The following is a 19,663-nucleotide window of genomic DNA, read 5'->3' as shown; positions in this document are numbered from 1 at the left end:
ATAATGTTTCATGTGTCTACAGTGCCTGTCATCCAAGCATCTCAAAGCACTTTCTTTGCTAATTAACAAAGCCTTATAGCCCAGCTCCCAAAGCCATAGGCATATTATGCCCATTTTATGTGTGGTAAATTGAGGCACAAGGAATCTAAATAACTTCCCAATAGTTCATATTGGGTCCGGAGTAGAACTACTAAAAGTCTGGATTCTACTTCTCTTCTCTAAGTGACAAGCCCTACGGCTCCCTTTTAGGTATTAGGAGTTGCACAATCTCAATGTGTCAAATATTTCTCCAGGAATCTCTTCCCGTATGATTGCTCCATCAGAAGTCACATGCTGATCTAAGGGTGTATGTGCTGATGCAGAATTCCAGGACCAAAGCAAGATGTAACCTACTGAAATCAATCTAAACTGAATACTTGCAACAGATGAGCAGGAGTGTATCTTGCCATTTAAATACTAAAATGAAAGGTAAAAGCCACTCAAAGGTACAGTTGCACTGACCAGCCCATGAGTGGGCTCAGCTCAGAGCCACACCAGTGCATACAGTGAGCTGCAGGTTACTAGCAATGGCACAGAAGACAGTGATCAAGATAGGAAATTTAAAGTGCTGCTTATCAGCTGAAGTCCTGAAGCCTTAAAATTCCTAGTCTATTTCAGAGACCACTGCTCCCAGTCTGATCCACTGCACCATTTGTGTCGGTCTGGAACAATTAATTTAAATGTCCCAAGGATGAGGCTTGAGGGAGCCAACATGAGGTCTTCACTTCTGGAAATGCATCTAAACTAAAGCCTGTTCAGGAAATGCTATAAGATGCGGCTTTTCACTAACTGGTAGCTCCAGTACCCCTAGTGTTCACTCTAGGAGGAAGATTTCCTATTTCTGCTTGTAAAGTTTCAGCAGGTGCTGTGGGAAGCTTGCTCCTGATACTTTAGAAATGTTACTGCTCATAAAGTACATCTAGTTACTGTGTGTATAGGTGCTCTATAAATTGCCTGTAATAAATGAACTTTGCCCTTATGCATTATGATACTGTCTCTATTTGTGATTGCAGATTATTATAGAGACATGGACCTAAGGCTGTGGAATTTAATTGAGAAACTGAATGAGATTTCTCAGTAAAGTGTATCATACTTCATAAGGCCAAAGAGACAGCAAGTTGCAAGTTCAACCTTAAACTTTGCCCTTTCTAATGTAGAGTACGAGCAAGCACTGGATGCAGCACTTTTACAGAACTCTCTCTTGTATGTAGAACTTCCTGGAACGCATCAGCATGAGTACAAACCTCAGTGTCTTGAAAACAAAATGTGACATAAGCTGCTTTGAACTAGCTTTCCCCTAAAAACCACACTGCCAGGCAGAAAATTTCCCCTCCACCTGTGGGCCAATGAAATGAAAACATTGGTTGGTTTGTGTGTGTGGTTTTTTTTTTTTTTTAATTTATAAGATGGCTCAGACTTATGGCAAGGAGTGTGATATAGAGACAGTTTGGCTATAGACAGTACGTATATAGACCCTGTTTCTGTTGTATCTAAGCACCTAAAAATCTTTAATGACTTTTTTTTTTCCTCACAATGCCCCTGAGAGGTAGGGCAGTGCAATTATCTCCATTTTACAGTTCAGGGACTGCGGCACAGGGGAGGATAAGGCCCAGATACTCAAAGGCATTGAGGAGCCTAATTCCCATTGAAATCACTGGGAGTTAGGCACCTAAATGCCTTTCAGGATCTGGAGAGACAAGGTGGGTGAGCTAATACCTTTTATAGGACCAACTTCTTTGGGTGAGAGAGACAAGCTCTGGAACTACACCGAGCTCTTCTTCAGGTCTGGGAAAGGTAACTGTCACAGCTAACTACAAGGTGAAACAGACTGTTTAGCATAATGTCAAGTACCAGAGGGGTAGCCGTCTTAGTCTGAATCTGTAAAAAGCAACAGAGGGTTCTGTGGCACCTTTAAGACTAACTACTTCTGTTAGTCTTAAAGGTGCCACAGAACCCTCTGTTGCGGTTTAGCATAAGTCATTAACAGCTAGTGTAAGAGACCATTCAAGGTGAACTTGCCTGTTAACACCTCTTCAGCTAGAGGAAGGACCAAAGCAGAAGAAGGAAAAAAAAAGGGGGGGAGGTGGTTAATGAATTACTGATTGTTGTAATAAACTATAAACCCGGTGTCTGTGTAAAGACCATGATTTTTAGCTCATCTGGGTCTGGTTCCCTACTTCATACGGAGTCAAATTCAACTCAAGCCTTAATCTTCAAAGTCTCTCCTCCTCTGATTAGGATTTGCCATAATAACTGCTTCTCAGGGGCACTATAAATGTTATAGGTTAGATTTACAGGTGCTGAGGACAGAGCCTGACAGAGTCATAGATGGTCCATGACTGGAGTTCACTCCTACAAGAGAACAGAGTGACCAAAGTCTTACCACATTCTGAAGGAATTATTAGCTCCACCTCTTCACCACCACAGAGACAAGAAAGATGGAGAGAAAACTAAATGAGAGCTATTGGCCTTCGGTAATTCTTAAAGCATTCAAGATTACCACTGTGTAAAGATTCAACCTAGAATCCTGATCTGCCCAACCCTGTTAGGCTATAAAGTGGGTAGATAAGGGTATACACACACCCTAAAACTAATGCTTACAACTATTGCCAGTACCCTAGCAATCAAGCCCACAAATACAAAAATGAACATCATTCAGATAGCTTATGCAAATGAAACATTTTGAGGGTGGTAATCAGTGGGGGGCACCAGAGATTTTCATTTACACTGAGGTGGTAGGAGAGAGAACTATCAACTAGGGCATCCACCATGTGTGTGCCAAAGCTCTCACTAATGCCAAGCTCGCTGTTTAGCTGTCCTCTGTGCAGCAGATGGTCCCTTGATTCCACCAAGGTCATGGGGAGACTGCTGCGCCATTCAGCCTGCACATCAATATGTGGCACAGTGGCCTTGACAAAGGTTTAGCAGCTAGCCAGTACTGGGCTACGAAGGGAAGAGGGGCACTGTCATACGGTTTAAGGCGAGAAGGGATCACCAGATAAACTAAATAAATTTAAGTTAAATTAATGGAGATATCCTATCTCCTAGAACTGGAAGGGACCTTGAAAGGTCATAGAGTCCAGCCCCCTGCCTTCATTAGCAGGACCAAGTACTGATGTTGCCCCAGATCCCTAAGTGGCCCTGTCAAGGATTGAACTTACAACCCTGGGTTTAGCAGGCCAATGCTCAAACCACTGAGCTATCCCTCCCAATCATCCAGTCTGACCTGCACATCACAAGCCCCCAGCCCCATCCAGAACTTGCACCCTAAAAGCCAACAATTGAAATGAAACCAAAGTATTACAGTCATCTCCATGGCAGCAGCTGGAGACAGTTCTCCCTGATGCTAGAAAGAACGGACAGAGTGCAATTGCATCCAAGAGATCAGCTATCAGAAAGAGGAACAGCCCCATGGGAATGGGAGAGACTGAGCATTATCACAGGTAAGTAAAAGGAGAACCATTAGGAGATCGAGTTTTGCTATTAAAGCAAGGCTTCAATGTATGTTACATCAGAACACTGTGTATTTCCTGTCCCCCAAACCCACTGCAGCACATTTAAAAAAAAAATGCATTTTACATGATAAGTCCTCTAAGAAATTTAGCACTCTGGTTCAGATTTTTTTTTTGTCCTTAATGTTCTTTTTTACTGGATAATACAGACTCTTCAAACTTCCCATATAGTTAAAACTCATGGAAATCTTCTGCATTTGAAGAAATCTTAGGTTTAATGATCATTCCTTGCAGTTATTCTTCATAACTTTCTTCAGCAGTTCCAGAGAACTACACCTTCAGAGAACTGCACAATGAGCTATCTTCAAAATGGCTGCCACCTCCCTTTTTCTCTCTCTACTGCCTGACAGCACCTCAACATGAAATGGGAAGATTTGGAGAGAAGGGCAGGTGACAGGCAAGGATGTCAAATGTGGGTAGCCCAATGTGCAGCAAATGCCTGCATCTGTAACTTTCACTCTATGCATCTGAAGAAGTGGGGTTTTTACCCAAGAAAGCTTATGCCCAAATAAATCTGTTAGTCTTTAAGGTGCCACCAAAATCTGCAGAGTTGTTTTTAGCTCATGTAAGTCTGGAACAATGAAGCTGTTCGCTATAAAAAGAACATGAAACCACCTTATTAATGGGAGCCCTTCAGGAATACATATTGGCTAGAATGTGTCTCAGCTAGAAAATTTAGATTTTTTTTTAATAATTAAAATGTATCAGTAAGAAATATTTTTATCTTAATTATTCTACATTCTTAGCCATTATACAGCAAGCAGACAATCCCGCCTCGATTTCACTCTATTTCTATGTTAGGTCCGTGATTGTCATCCAATAGGAACTCATTACGGGGCCACATGCTGCCCTTTGGCTAAGAACTGCAGCTTGGTCCATGGTGTCAGTTGGCCTGGATAAAAGAATCACATCCATGTTTGCTAGTGATGTAGAAGAGAGGCTTCCAGTGCAATCATGCCCTGAGAAAGAAGAGACTGGGAAGAAAATGGCATCCTGTGTTGACCAGGCATCTCATCATTCACAGGAAAAGGGGCTAGGTTCCAGAGATGCTCAGAGCCAGCAAAGCAAAGGGCGCTCTGCCTTTGAGTGAGATGCTGACCCAGTCTGGTCAGAATTATGCTGCAGGAAGATATCCGCCCAAGCCCAGCCAGGCTCCCCTCTTTCAGAACAGTACTTCAGGAATTTCTCCTTTGTTTCTTTTTTTGTTCTTGATATTCAGTTACTTTCTGCTGGAAATACCCTGTGGAAAACAAAAGCTGGATCAGTCATACACTACATTGGAGTTTCATCAACAATTGACAGGTTTCAGAGTGGTAGAGGTCATTGGCTGGTTTCTGTTTTATAACAAACATGCTACGGAAGCGAAGCAGAAGCAGAGATTAGCCCAACAAACTCCATAAGAACCAGCGATCAAAGCAGAGAACCTGAAGATGGACCAGGGAGATGGAGCTATGGCCATATTCTCCATATACATTTTTATAGTACACCAATCGCCATGGGGTTTAGGTGCTGAGGAGGCAGTGAGGCAGGATGGAAGAGGGGTTGGTGGAATCTCTCTAATATCAGGAATAGAATCTAACGGTTCCTGTCAACTTGCATCAGAGGGCACCAGAGCAGCAGCACTGGCTCCAAATCTACCTGCACCTCGAGCAACGATGGGCTGAAGCTGAACCAGCAGTGCAAGCATCACAAATATCGGGGATAAAATGGTACCGGATCCAAACTGAAGGGGATGGGGGAGCGCACTGAGAGAGTGCAGGGGGCTCAGAGGTGCAGCTAGCTCAGTAACTGAGACACATTGTTGAAATTCTTGAAAGTGGCAATACTACTACTACTACCCAGGTCTTATACAGCCCATTTTCAGATAGGTAAACTGAGGCGCAGAGTGGTGATTTGCCCAAGATCAGCCAGAAATCCCGTGGCAGGGCTAGGAATTAGAATGAAGCTCTCCTGAGGCTCAGACCAGTGCTCCATCTACTAGGCCATACTGCATTATTTACAGCCCTTACGTGAGGGGTGTGTGTGTCAGGAAATACACTGTAGGGAAGAGAATAAGCAAGGAGCGCTTTGCACTAGTGCTTTCCTCCTTGCCCTTTGACTGTTTTCAATACAAACGCAGGCCGAGTTCTGAAGTCTGCAATTACCTCCTCCATCCAGGGCTGCAGGGATGAAAGAGACTATTGCAACCGATATAGGTGTCTCTGCTGGTGCACTGCAGGCAGAAGTTATTGGAGAGACTGACTATCGCTGCCTGTACCATCTTCTCTAACAGCATCTCTCCCTTCCCCAGTTGTATTTTCAGGAGCAGTCACACAAAAACATTTGCATCTCATTTGCACAAGCAAATATCCAAATGAGTCCTGCTCCCGCTAGCCCAAAGAAACCAAAGAGTGGCCTCCAGGGATCCTGCTGCTTCCTGAATGCCAGGGCAGTAACAGGGAGCAGGGAAGAGGGAGGAGATGGGGCAATTTACCTTCTTGGGTTATCCTGCTCCTTTCCGCTTCCTGGATAAAGAGGGAAAACATCTGAGTCCTCACAAATCTTTTCACAAACTTGCGGCAGGACCTGGAGGTGATGGCTTTGCAGAACGCCTTCTCCTGAAAGGAGCCCTGGCCGCTCTTATTCCACTTGAGGTGTGATGTATAATGGCCAACAGTTTTGACGAAGAATTGCACGAAGGTGTTGGAGACATGGGTGTTCACTTGTTCAGATGCTGAAAAGGGAATAGAATACCCACAGTTTGAGCATGGGGGCTGATATTCACACGACCCCCATTAACTCAGGACGTGGGCACCTCACAATCTGAATGTATTTACACTCACAACCCTTCTGTGAGGCAGGTAAGGGCTATCATGAGGGAACGGAGGGTCAGATCCTCAGAAGTATTTACGCTCCAAATTTCCTTAAAGGATTTGGGCCGAAATAACACACCCAATGCTCACCCAGTCTGTGGTGGGGCAGGAACTTGAAACCAGGTCTCCTGAGTCCCAGGCTAGTGCTCTGACCACTAGGCCATCCCACCTCTTGTCTCTTCTCTGTGCCACAGTCTGGGGCATTCCAAAGACAACCCCCCTGCTTTTCCATTCAAAAGCAGCTGTAACACCTGAATTGTGCTAAGTTGTGTGACTCACAAACCCAGTCATGGCATAGGAGAAAAGCCAGGAGGTCCCATTCGCTAAGGAGCCGGCAGGAGTATAAACTGAACCATTGTTCAATCCCAATGTTGTATTCAATTGCCCCAGTCCAATGGATAATTACTGCTGACCACCAAACTTTGACAGAACAAGGAGTAATGGTCTCAAGTTGCAGAGGGGGAGGTTTAGGTTGGATATTAGGAAAAACTTTTTCACTAGGAGGGTGGTGACGCACTGGAATGGGTTACCTAGGGAGGTGGTGGAATCTCCTTCCTTATAGGTTTTTAAGGTCAGGCTTGACAAAGCCCTGACTGGAATGATTTAGTTGGGGATTGGTCCTGCTTTGAACAGGGGGTTGGACTAGATGACCTCCTGAGGTCCCTTCCAACCCTGATAGTCTATGATTCTTATAACACTTTGCTTCCAAGGAACTCCGAACACTGTATACACATTCAAGGAATTGCATCTACCATCTTAAAATGTGAAGTACACCAGCCTGCCGAGATGCTAGATGGATGGCCTCACTGCACGCTGACCTAATTCACATGCTACGTTCATGTCAGAAGCAATTGCCATCTCCTTCACACACTAAAATCCAATTTCTTGGTGTTAAATCATTAAAGAGTTGTAACAGCCACTAGTACATGGTACTGCCCTTCACAGGCCGTTCTGGATAGAGGACTCCCCCTGCTGCATTAGCACATATACTCTGTAGTGGCAGAAGGGAGTCTAGCTGTCCAGATCTCCCAGGTCCAGATTTCACTGAGGGATATTCAGGGTCACTGGCTTTCTGTTTTGTCCAGATAAAGCTATCAAGAGCCTTCTGGATTTTTTGCACCCCTCCCTACTGATGGATTATTTCTCTTCCCTGACTGGTCTTCACAATCCTACATGGTTGTGGAATTTAGGGAGGAAGATGCTCTACAGCAGCACTACAAGAATTGGCAGGCGATGATACTATTCTGAAAATGACTCGGTAAAAATCCCACATTCATTGTGTTCCAAAGACTCCAGATCCCATGTGCTCGCATGACACCTAGCAAGGCTGTGGGGTTTTTAAAATCTCTGTATAACAGCCAGCCCTGCAAACTCAGCCCGGCATCTGAGGCGCACGCTGGGCTCTGCCCATTTCGCCTATCACCACCAATAATGAAGACTGGAATTTAGTAATGTCTGCTAGAATCCAGCTCTTTCTCCCAGAGCTGCACTGGCTCTGCGGGGCTAACAATAAAAAGGATCTATTTTTGTCAATGAAGTCAGCAGGTCCGACGCTGCTGCACACAGAAAGAAGGTGCTATAACCACGGGCTTTTCTGACCACAACTGCACTTAAGTATCCATGCAGAGCAGAAACAATGTACTATGCCTGCTAGCTGGGGATGGAGAATAAAGCAGAGCACCACTGAAATGCAGCCACCTCTGGGGTGGGGAGCTGCAGCTAATCAGAGCATATCACATTGAACAACAGGTGGGGCAGAAGGGGTGAGGGAAGCAAAAGGCTGGGTAAGGACCACAAAGTAAACCACAATCATAGCTAAGTGCCTTGGGATCCTTGACAGTTCCAAGCTGGTCTTTTGAGCGCTGTATTGCAGACACACTGGGACAGATCCTGAGCTGGTGGGAGATGTCACAGCTCCACTGAAGTCAATGTCGAGAGGAAGCCAATGGAGTGATGACAATTTTACACCAGCTGAGGACTTGCCCCACACTCCATAAGCTGCACAAACCTCAGTCTCTTTCTACCTCTGAAGTGGGAAGGGCTGAGGTGTCCCTGCAGAAGCTGAGCGCATGGAACCAAGGGACCATGTCTATTCCAGTCCAGTTGCTTAGACCACTAAGCTAGTCTCTTTGCGTGCATGTGAGTCCAAAGCATACACAGCCCTAGAGATGGGTTGGCTGGAGCTGAGAGGGCAGCGTAGGAAATTGGGTCCCGGGTTCTTAGCCCACTAGCCCCAGGATGGCTGGTTAGCCCAGGACACTGGCAGTCTTTGTGGGGCATTCACAGATACTCCACTGTGCGCACCCCAAAGAAAGAACTCTCTGCCTACTCTGTATGTTGTTGTTGCTGTTGTGCATCTTCAAAGAAGTCAGCATCTCTGTCTGCAGCTTGGCCGGTAAGATGTCTCTTTCGTCGCCAACCTGAAAGAGGATGGACCAATGTTAGCACCGCCCCAGCTCTTGCAAACCAGGGATGCCCGAGACGGTGGCTTTTACTGGGAAGAAGGTTTTGAAGCGTGAGAGAGGATTCTAACTCGCCGAACCACTTTCTGAGCATACCTTCAGGCCCAAAGCATCTTGGAATGAACACATCTTCCCCCACCAGATCCCCTGTGACCCATTCTTTAATGCAGCCGTGCAGTCTGCATTACCATAGTCTCAGTGGGGCTCGTTAGCTACTGCCAGAAGCCATCATCTATCAATTTTTATCCCAAAGGATGTTGGAGAGAGACAGTGTGCTATGTAAGCTCGGCCAAGAGGCCCTGCCCCCCTAAGCCTGCAGAGTGCAAATAAATGACAGGTGGGAAGGAGTGACAGCTACTGAAAACCCAGGATTAAGGAGCCTGCAGCGGCCCAGCGATACCGGTCAAGCGACGAACAAGAACATTTCAAGCGCCCGCGTCTGGCGACGGCATGGGGGACAGTCTGCATCGCACCAGGGACACCTACCGATCTTAAGAACTTCCCTTCGCACAAGTCAACCAGCAGCACCTAAAACCAACAGACAGGACCCAGCGTTAGCCAGGCTGCATTGTAAGGCTGCTTCTGACCGGCAGCGATTTAAGAGAATGTATTTCAAGATCAGTCTTCTGTGCCTCAAGTCCATTTGAAAAGCTCTGAGCTGCACCTGATGACGAACTGCTCTAGGACACTGTAATGGAAAGGGCTCCTCCAAACTTCCTGCCTGGTGAAAGAGGCAGCAGTGCCTGGTCTGGGGGGGATGAATGGACCCAGGACATGGAAAGGAGATTTGGAGCCTCTCTCCTCTAGAATCAGTCACTGGGTCCAATCCAGCCCAGACTGAAAGTGGTTCCCATCCAGTGTCTCTTGGGAAGCCCACATGAGATGAGTTTAGGAGTCTCAGCCCACATCCCCATGGGGAGAGGGCCACAGCCACCCCATTGTTAGTGCTTCCAGCAGAAGGCCAAGGAGCGAACCAGCATGGAAAATCTGGCAGCGTCTACACTAGTTTTCTAAGCTGCGTGCTCACCTCCCATGAGCTATGAGCAGTGAGACACTCAGGGCAATGTTGACTACAGGGTGAGCCAAGGGCAAGGCATGCCTCTTTTGCCCCAGGGGATCCGGGCTGAGGTCCTTGCCCAGCTAGTGGGTAGGTGATATCAGCATCCATCTGGCCTAGGGAACAGCTTGGGTGTTACCCTAGGAGCAGGCTGGAATCCGCTCTTGTTTCCTTCTGGGCCTTTCTCCTCCTGAGGCTGGGATGGAGACAAAATCAGAGCCTGCTACCAGGGCTGGATTTCCAATTGGGCACAATAGGCATGTGCCTAAGGGTGCCTGCATTCTAGGGGTGCCATGCCTCTCTAAAACTGTGTGCAACACAAAGGTCAGCTGTAGGCAGGGGGGGGGGGGAAGGGCGCTGAAGATGCTGTGCCTAGGGGTGCGCAAGTTGTAAATCCGTCCCTGCCTGCTGCCACATGGAGATAACAATCAAGGGGCACGAACTGGCAAACATTCATTTTCAAGCCCATCTGCTGCCCTGGCACAGAGACCCCTCAGACAGTACCTCCTCCATCGGCTGATCGAGCACCTGCTCTAGGCAACGTTTCTGGACTCCAACCATGAAGGGTGTGGGGCAACAGACGGTATCGATCAGGCATTCCGGAACCACGGGGATGTAGGTGTGCGCCCAGGAGAAGGGGTAGAGAAGAGCTGCCACGGCATGGATGCACTGGGACAGGACGCTGCCGAATAAATAAGGGTTCTGATCACTAACTGGATTTGGCAAGTAGCTGGCCAGCATGTTAGGCCTTGGGTGAGATTTTCAAGGGCACCTGAGTGGCACAGGAGCCAAAGTCTAAGTGACTTCCAAGGAGAGACAGGCTCCTAAACAGGTGGGTGCTGTTTTTCATAGATTATAAAGCCAGAAGGGACCATTGTGATCATCTGGTCTGACCTCCTGCCAGGATATCCAGGTTTATGGATCTTGGGTAGCAAATAGAATACCCCTGGTCGGGGTTCTAGGCATGTGTCTATCTCCCCTTGTAAGTATTCTCACACTTATTATCAAACTCTCTGTACTGGGCTAGCTTGATTATCACTTCAAAAGCTTTTTTTTCTCTTAATTAATTGGCCTCTCAGAGTTGGTAAGACAACTCCCACCTGTTTATGCTCTCTGTATGTGTGTATATATATCTCCTCAATATATGTTCCATTCTATATGCATCCGAAGAAGTGGGCTGTAGTCCACGAAAGCTTATGCTCTAATAAATTTGTTAGTCTCTAAGGTGCCACAAGTACTCCTGTTCTTCTTTTTGCGGATACAGACTAACACGGCTGTTACTCTGAAACCTCTCAGAGTGGAAGGTTCTTGGCTTCGCTCGCCTCCCCTGCACCTGGAATTAATTTATTCTGATTTTATCTCCTGAACTAGATGGGGCACAAAAAATTAATCACCACTCACTGCACTGTGGGGATGGGGAGAGGGCCATCAGCCAGCCCCAACTACACCCAGCCTGGGACCGAGATCCACAGAGTAGTGGACTTCAGGACACATCATTCAACACTTGATTCTGCCCCCTTATGAACGGGGAGTGGAACTGAGGGCACCTGCAGGCTGCATTCTAGGGCTGGGTGAGCTGCACGTGACCTGTACTCATGAGCTGAGAGAATCATAAAATCATAGGATTGGAAAGGACCTGGAGAGGCAATTTAGTCCAGTCCCCTGCACTCATGGCAGGACTAGGGGTACGTCTATACTACCTGCCAAATCGGCGGGTAGCGTTCGATGTATCGGGGATCAATTTATCGCGTCTCATCTAAATGCGATAAATCAATCCCCGAATCGATGCCTGTACTGCACCTTGGCAGGAGGAGTAAGCGGAGTTGACAGGGGAGCCGCGGCGGTCAACTCACTTCCATGAGGATGGCCAGGTAAGTCGAACTAAGATACTTCGACTTCAGCTACGTGAATAGCGTAGCTGAAGTTGCATATCTTAGTTCAAACCCCCCCGCTAGTGCAGCCCAGGCCTAAGTGTTATCTAGACCATCCCTGACAGGTGTTTGTCCAACCTGCTCTTACAAAACTCCAGTGATGGAGATTCCACAACCTCCTGAGGCAATTTATTCCAGTGCTTAACCGCCCTGACAGGAATTTATTCCTAATGTCCAACCTAAACCACCCTTGCTGCAATTTAAGCCCATTGCTTCTTGTCCTATCCTCAGCGGTTAAGAAGAACAATTCTTCTCCCTCCTCCTTGTAACAACCTTTTATGTACTTGAAAACTTATCATGTCTCCTCTCAGTCTTCTCTTTGCCAGACTAAACAAACCCATTTTTTTCAATCTTCCCTCATAGGTCATGTTTTCTAGACCTTTAATCATCTCTGGACTCTCTCCAATTTGTCCACATCCTTCCTGAAATGTGGCACCCAGAGCTGGACACAATACTTCCGTTGAAGCCTAATCAGCGCAGAGTAGAGTGGAAGAATTACTTGTAGCTCTCTGTAGCTCTCAGAACTAGCTCGCTGGTTAAATGCAGGGGCTCACCTGAGCTCCTCTGCCACGAAGATAATCCGTCGCTCCAGAACCGCAGAGGCGAAGAGCCAAAGGATGTTCTCTGGACTGAGATGCTGCAGAAGGGCCTGAAACTCCACGTGTTCCAGCCAGGAGTCCAGGGGCCGCGTGAGTTCGATGAGCTGTTGAGAAGGAGGGGACATGAGTGAGCTAACAAATCACTAATTAATTCTATTAAAAGCATGGTGCAGAAGGTTTCAGACATGCTGGGCTGGGCCCTGACTGCTTCCATATGACGGAGAAAGGAGGCAGGAAGGGTATGTCATGAGTGCGGGGGTGTGTCATGAGAGATCTTTGCAATATTACAATTAGTTAGGATTACTTTTTGGTAGTGCCCAGCACTGTCCCACCCAGAGTTCACCGATCTAACAGACCAAGAGTGGGGGAAACTGGTGCACCAAATAAGGAGCGTGACCGAGGCAATAAGTGGCCCTATTTGACTGAGTCCTTCCTGGGGTTGTGCCTTGATGCAAACCCCTAGCACAGATGGACACAGTCACTGTTTACTGGTGGAGATAACTCCGGCTTGACAGCGGGATAAGATCGCGACAGGCTAGACAAAGCTTTCCTGGTGTGCACCATACAGCTATGCCACAGGCTAGAATCGGCACAAGGCCCCAGCGGGGACCAGTCCTCCACTTCAAAGCTGCTTTACCAACACCATGAATTCATAGGTGATCCTCAATTACCAACAATTCCCAGGAGTTCTCATCAGCCCCCAGCAGCCTCGCGGCGCTTCTCATGAAGGGCTCTCCGAGTGCAGGGTGGGAGAAAGTACAGAGACGTTGATAGGAGGAGCCCAGGTATCTGGGGTGTCATGTCTGTCCCGCCCTGGTTTTGATGGAGGGTACCTTGTCTACGCACACACTTGCGCTGGTTTAACTAGACCAGTTTACAAATCACACCCTTAGTTAACCCGGTACAAACTAGTATGTACACCAGGCCTTGGGGGTTTGCTTTGCAAGCCTCATGGAACAGGGTGGGTGGTGTTGAATCTTTAACAAAGATATCCTTTCTCCCAAGAGTTCATTAGGCTTTGGAGTGTATAAATTCTAAGGCCAGAAGGAATTACTCTGACCATCTAGCCTGAGCTCCTACATGACACCAGCCAGAGAATTTCCCCCAGCAACACCTGCACTGAGGCCAGTAACTTGTGACTGAGCTGGAGTGAGACACCCAATCTGGATGTCAAGACTCCTTGGGATGATGTCACAATAACCTTCATTGTTGAAAATTTGCATCCCAGTTCCAGCTGTAATTTTTCTGACTTCCAGCAGTTAGACATTGATCTGCCTGTCTGCTAGCATCGATTCCTGCTTTGCCCCATGCAGGTACCTATGCAGCACCATCTCGTTGCCTCTTGCACATCTCTTCCAAATGGCCACATTAAGCAGCATCGAGACTGCCACAAAAGCAGAGGTAATGGAGTGGCTGCAATCACTGTAGTTAAGGCGAAGGTGGCCATTTGGAATGCCTGTTTCCAGACACTCCTACCTTCCTCTACATCTTTTCCTGTTAGGCTGGTTAGACTTCGTTCCAGCCAAGAGCCCAGGTGAGCTCTTACAACTAATTGGTGTCATTGTATTATGTGAAATCAAACCTCTCACCAGCCTCAAAAGCTCAGCCCTGGATTACTGATCCAGGAGAAGCCCCAGGTATTTGGAACAACCTCCCACCACTCAGTGAAGGGCCTTACTTAGACTTTGGTCCATCCCGTGCTTTGCTGCACATTGGGCTACCCACAGGTCTCCATTGCGCTCTCTCTCCCACGCACTGCCAGCTCCCAGCCTAGCCTTCCCTAGCAGCAGCTCCCTTCTCCACTGACAGTGCTGGATAAGCGGCCACGCTGACTCTTTTGAAGAAAATGCTCCCATCTCTGCAGTTCTGCCAGCAGCCAAAGCATGAAGCAATAGGCCAAGTCTTTACACAATCTTGCTACAGAATCACAAGAGATTTCATAACCCGGAAGCTGGCAGAGAAGAACCTGTGCCAAGCCAGCTGCTCTCAGTTACACCCAGCACCCAATGTGCAATGGGATGAGGTGGCTGCAATTCCCCATTCCAAAGCAAATGCTGCACCAGCGCACTGCAGAGTCAAACCTCTCATGTAAAAAATATGAATGCATTGTCTACACGAGGCTGCACACGAGCAATGCACGAGCTCAGCCCCCCTTCAAACCAGGCTAAACCACACCAGAGCAAGTCCCGGTTTGCACCTGTGTTACATAAGCATCACTGCACAAGTGCAGCCCCCACCCCAGTGCAGATGAGTCCTAAAGGCTGTCTTTATTGCAGGGCTTGCACTCCACTGACAGGATTGAATTATACAATTGCAAACTCCTAAAGCAAAGCCGACTGCCCGGAATTAAGCTAAGGACAGATACCAGCAAGGCAGAAACTGATCCCCATGCATCTGTATTAGGGTTTGTTAGGGTTTAACTAGCTAGATATCTAAAATCTGTTTCCTTAAATGGGCACAATTGTCTAATATAGACCCAGTGTCTCCTCTCTAGCCCTGCCAGCTGAGAAGAGCAGATGCAAAGCAGTCTCTGCACTCAACATGAAACAATAGCTCCAGGAGAGGTGTGAATGGCTTCCATTCAACAAAGAGAGGTGTGAATGAACGTGATTAAAAAGGCCATTTTTGTAGAAACCCTGTTGCTGAGCAGAGTGTGTCACTTCTTAGCAAAGGCGGCTGCTGGAGAAGAACCCACCCCATATTTAAAGTCCTCGCTGCCTCTGATCAAACGGGGGAGTGAAAGTGGACAGGCTTCTGCTTCCTTGTGCGGAAAGCCCAAGTTTTCGCCAACTCAGCAACCAAACAACTCAAATTTAGGAGTGGTCAGTATAGAATTCTGAGCACACCGAAAATCCGGAGACACAGTCAAATCAACTAAGTGTAATACAAGATTCAGTAACACAAGGGATCCTGCACTGATTCGATGGGACTGCAGAGGTGGGGGAAACAGCGCAGGCTTCTAGGGGCAGTGTCATGTAATTCCAGGGACCTGGGATACACTGCTGTAATTCCACTGAAACCAGCTTCAATCCAGATTCACACCGGTGTCTCCAAAAATAGCTGCATGTCCTTTGACCTGATGTCAAACTCCCCAGCTCCTAACCTGGCAGGGTTTGCCCTGTCACTGATGACAATTGCTTACAAATCATTTCTTCGCACAGCTGACTCTGCCACGCCATCCTTGTCTGCACCCGGCATGATTTTGCTCCCCTTTCCCATCATTCAGTCCAATCCACCACATAGGCGCCAACTCCGTGGGAGCTCCAGGGCTGGAGCACCCACAGGGAAAAATTAGTGGGTGCTCTGCACCCACCGGCAGCCAAGTTCCCCTCACCCCCCACCTCCTTCTGCCCCCCTGAGCATCCCGTGTCCCTGCTCCTCCCCCTACCTCCTAGCGTTTCCCACCCAGCCGCTGCCAAACAGCTCGGTGGGGGGGGGGGGGGGTAGGGGAGCTAGGGTTACCATACGTCCGGATTTTCCCGGACACGTCCGGCTTTTTGGGACTCAAATCCCCGTCCGGGGGGAAATCCCAAAAAGCCGAACATGTCGGGAAAATCCGGCGCTGCTGGGCCGGGGGGGGTGCGCCGGGCCAGGGGTGCCGGGCGGCCGGGCGGTGCGCCGGGCCGCCGGGGGTACACCGGGCCGCCGGGGGCCGGCGGTGCCGTGCAGTGCGCCGGGGGGCGGCGGTGCCGGGCGGTGCGCCGGGCCGCCGGGGGCCAGCGGTGCCGGGCGGCTGGGGGGTGCGCCGGGCCGCCGGGGGCCAGCGGTGCTGGGCAGGCCGGGGACCGAGGGTGGTGGGCAGGCCAGGGGTGCTCGGCCGGGGGCCCGGGGTGCTCGGCCGGGAGGCCCGGGGGCCGGCAGTGCTGGGTGGGCCAGGGGTGCTCGGCCGGGGGCCGGGTCCGGCACCCCAGGGCCCAAGCCGACCCAGGCTGGAGCCGCCGGGGGGGCCAGCCTGGGCCGCGCCTCCTCCCCCCACACCCCCCTTACCTGCTTCAGGCTTCCCGCGAATCAAATGTTCGCGGGAAGCAGGGGAGGGGGCGGAGACTTTGGGGAAAGGGTGGAGTTGGGGCGGGGGCGTGGGCGGGGCTGGGGCGGGGCCCCGTGGAGTGTCCTCCATTTGGAGGCACAAAATATGGTAACCCTAAGGGGAGCAGGGGGAGGAGCAGGAACTTGGCGCGCTCAGGGGAGGAGGCGGGGAAGGGGTTGGAATGGGGGCAGGGAAGAGGTGGTGCAGGGGAGGGGCCTCATGGAAGAGGCGGAGTGGGGCGGGGCCGAGGACAGAGGGGGCAGGGTCGAGCCCCCACGGGAAAGAGGGGAAGTCGGCGCCTATGATCCACCACACCCCAACCATGGGCCCCCTGCCACATCACCATGCCCCAACCGTGGGCCCCCTGCCACATCCGCTTTCTCCCCCCAGCTCTCATGCTGCCGGGTGTCTCTGGAAAATCCAGGGTACACACCCATTTCCTGTACTATAGAGGTGTCCTCTTCTCCTCCAGCTCTGCCCCCTGCTTTGCTACTAGAACTTCTCTCCCCTGGTTGCCTGTTAGGGCCGAGCCCCCCAAAGCATGCTTGGGAGCAGAGCGAGCTGTTCTAGGTGGCACTAGATATCTAGTGCTGGCTGACATGAAAGGATGCCTGGCACCTCTGGAAATCAGGCCCAAGGGGCTTCAAGCTGGGCTCCCAAAATCAGCAGCCTCTTTGAAAGCATGGCTGGGAGCCTGTGGCTTCGGAAAGCCAATGCACTGCAGTCTGGAGGCTGCACAGAGACAGGTTGCAACAGCAGCTTTGAGAAGTGTGAACGCCACATCCACCGGCATTAACGGCTATTAGTGCTGATAGATCCTCGCAGTAGGACCGGCGCTGAGCATTTCACGGAGCGCTACACCCGTTGTGCACTGGGCAGCGCCCATCTCACTGCACCTTCCGGCCACCTGGGAGAACTGGCCATAGCGGTCAGGCTGGATGGCTGGAATATGGAACATCTGACCGTCACTAACTCTCCCACAGAGGGTAGAGAATGGATTGAACTGCTGGCTTGATCTCCACTGGCACGAAGTGGCCAGCTTGTTCCAAGGGGTCGTTCCCTACCCTATCGTTCCCAGGCAGCACAGCCTTGTTCTTCAACTCAACCAGAGCTCCTTGTCCACCCTGACCTGTGACCCTCGTGTATTACTGCCCCAGGCAGCCGGAGACATGAGGTGCGTTAGCAGAGACTGCACTGAGCAAAGCCTACAAAGCTCCAGCTGTCCAGACAGCCAGACACACGCACGCAGAGCCGGCTGCTCTGGCATCGCCTCCTCTTAGACCAACTCCTAGGGCTGGAGAGACAGGCCTGCTGGAGGTCAGCAGCACCTGAGCACGGATTACTGAGCCGACACAAACCTCTGTTCCAGAATCAGGGATGAAGCTTTTAATGGTGACCGTTTTCCCCGGAGCCGGAAAGGGGGATTCGCGGAGGCCCTGCATGAAGGGGTAAATGACGGCCATGGAGATCTGCCGCCTCTTCTCCACTTCATCGAGGATCTACGGGAAGGAGAGACCCGTCAGCAACAGCAAGCCAACGAATTCCCTGATCACCCCCCCTCCCTCCAGCACCACAGCAGTGGCTCAGTTGCTTCCTCACTGAGGAACAGCAGCCAGCACCAGTCTCAGCACCACAGGCCTCACCCTCCTCAACCCTGGACAGATAGTGGCCTCACCACCTGCTCCCACAGGCAGATGTCCTTCCCTGTACCGAGATGTAGATCAGGCAGCAACAAGACAGGGATCAGCAGCTGCACGAGACCCGGCTGGGCATGCAAGCTGGGTTAGTGTTTTGCCTGTGAGCATCAGCGTTCCTACCTTGGAGAACAATCCGAAGCAGCCCAGGCAGCTGATGATGCAGAAGACCTCTGGGAAACGAGGGCCCCGGCCAACAGGCTAAAAGAAGGATCAGCACCCAAAGGGTTAACTGTATGCCACAATCTCTTACCCCCTCTATCAGGTGCACAGAGACAGCCCCCATCGTTATGGGGACTGCCACTCAGGGCGGGGCCATGGCCTCTCTAAGGAATGCAAAGTCAGACCTCAGCAAAGCTAGGAGCCCTCCATGGCTTGGCCTTGTCTGCATCCCAGAGACCTGGTTAATAATACCACCCAGCTCAGCTGGTCCTCACCGGCTACTTAACAAAATACAGGTCAGGAAACTTGCAGAACAAGCTGAAAAAGCAAGGAGGGAGGGGAGGCTGGTACCAGCCCTGTTCCTCTCCAAACTCAGCTGCAGGAGATGCCCCACCCCAGAAGCAGACGCATGTACACAATCTCTGAGGCAAAGGGAAGGCGCTTAGGACTCCCGCTGGCCAACAGACCTCCAGAAAAAGGCTCTGCAGACCGACTAGAGGAATCATTGAGGATGCTGCCCAGCAGTGCCGTAACAAGGGCGAGGCGAGTGAGGCACTTGCCTCGGTCACACAAAGCGGGGGGGGGGGGGGGGACACAGAAAGCGGTGGGGAGAGGGAAAAAAAGCTGCTGGCAGGCAGAGATATTTATAACCCAGGTGATCTCCCCCCCTGCCACCCCCCCCCCCGTGCCTCCCCCGAGTGTCCCCTGGCCCCGACTTGCTCCCCCCACTTCCCGGCCCCGGAGCAGAGCAGCTCCATGCTGCCTCCCTGCAGCAAGTGCTGCCGCAGGGTCCTAGTGCCCCCAATCTCAATGCCAGGGCAGACTGACTCTGAGCCTGCCCTTCCCCCTCAGACCCTTTCATTTTCCAATGGGACCCTCCAGTAGCACAGGGGCCCCCCCGCCCAGAGTCACCGCTCCTGCCCCATGCTGGGGCAAAGAGGCAGCCCCATCCCTCACCCCCAGTGAAGCTACAATCAGGGGCAACAGCAGGGAAGGAGGCGCACGCAGCGCCCCCCAGCACCCACCATGGGGGAGGCGAGGGAGATTCCTGGACCTGAGAGGGGCCCTAGGAGCACATGCAGTGACAGTGGTGGTGGCGGCGGCGAGTATGCTGCTGGGGGGGGCAGGAAAGGGGGGATCCTCCCCCAGAGCTTGCTGCTGCCAGCTGGGGGGAGTCCTCTTTGGCCCCTGTCCCAGAGCAGCCTGCCTGCACCCCAAACTCATCCCCAGCCCTGCCCCATCCCAGAGCCCCCACCCCCATCAGAGCTTTCACCCCCCCACCACACCCTCAACCCAAGCCCCTCCAGCACCCCAAACACCTTATCCCC

The 19,663-nt window shown here is 50.6% G+C and overlaps 1 protein-coding gene across 1 annotated transcript in view; it reads right to left on the bottom strand.

Annotated features, from left to right (window-relative positions):
• Positions 1 to 3,539: 3,539 nt before the first annotated feature.
• The window catches only part of DENND2D (DENN domain containing 2D), a 30,440-nt gene continuing 14,316 nt past the window's right edge, over positions 3,540 to 19,663 (bottom strand). The window contains exons 5-12 of the mRNA XM_054028065.1: positions 18,297 to 18,374; positions 17,838 to 17,978; positions 12,408 to 12,556; positions 10,427 to 10,604; positions 9,352 to 9,393; positions 8,733 to 8,823; positions 6,025 to 6,264; positions 3,540 to 4,791 (exon numbers count right to left, since the gene is read on the bottom strand). Coding sequence (XP_053884040.1) covers positions 4,727 to 4,791; positions 6,025 to 6,264; positions 8,733 to 8,823; positions 9,352 to 9,393; positions 10,427 to 10,604; positions 12,408 to 12,556; positions 17,838 to 17,978; positions 18,297 to 18,374 — 984 coding nt within the window. The 3' untranslated portion in view covers positions 3,540 to 4,726. The remainder of the gene's footprint in view (positions 4,792 to 6,024; positions 6,265 to 8,732; positions 8,824 to 9,351; positions 9,394 to 10,426; positions 10,605 to 12,407; positions 12,557 to 17,837; positions 17,979 to 18,296; positions 18,375 to 19,663) is intronic.

This window comes from Malaclemys terrapin, chromosome 4, assembly GCF_027887155.1.
Source record: "Malaclemys terrapin pileata isolate rMalTer1 chromosome 4, rMalTer1.hap1, whole genome shotgun sequence".
NCBI classification, from domain to species: domain Eukaryota; kingdom Metazoa; phylum Chordata; order Testudines; family Emydidae; genus Malaclemys; species Malaclemys terrapin.
The sequence above is the reverse complement of the archived record's forward strand: the minus strand, read 5'-3'. Positions and strand labels throughout refer to the sequence as shown.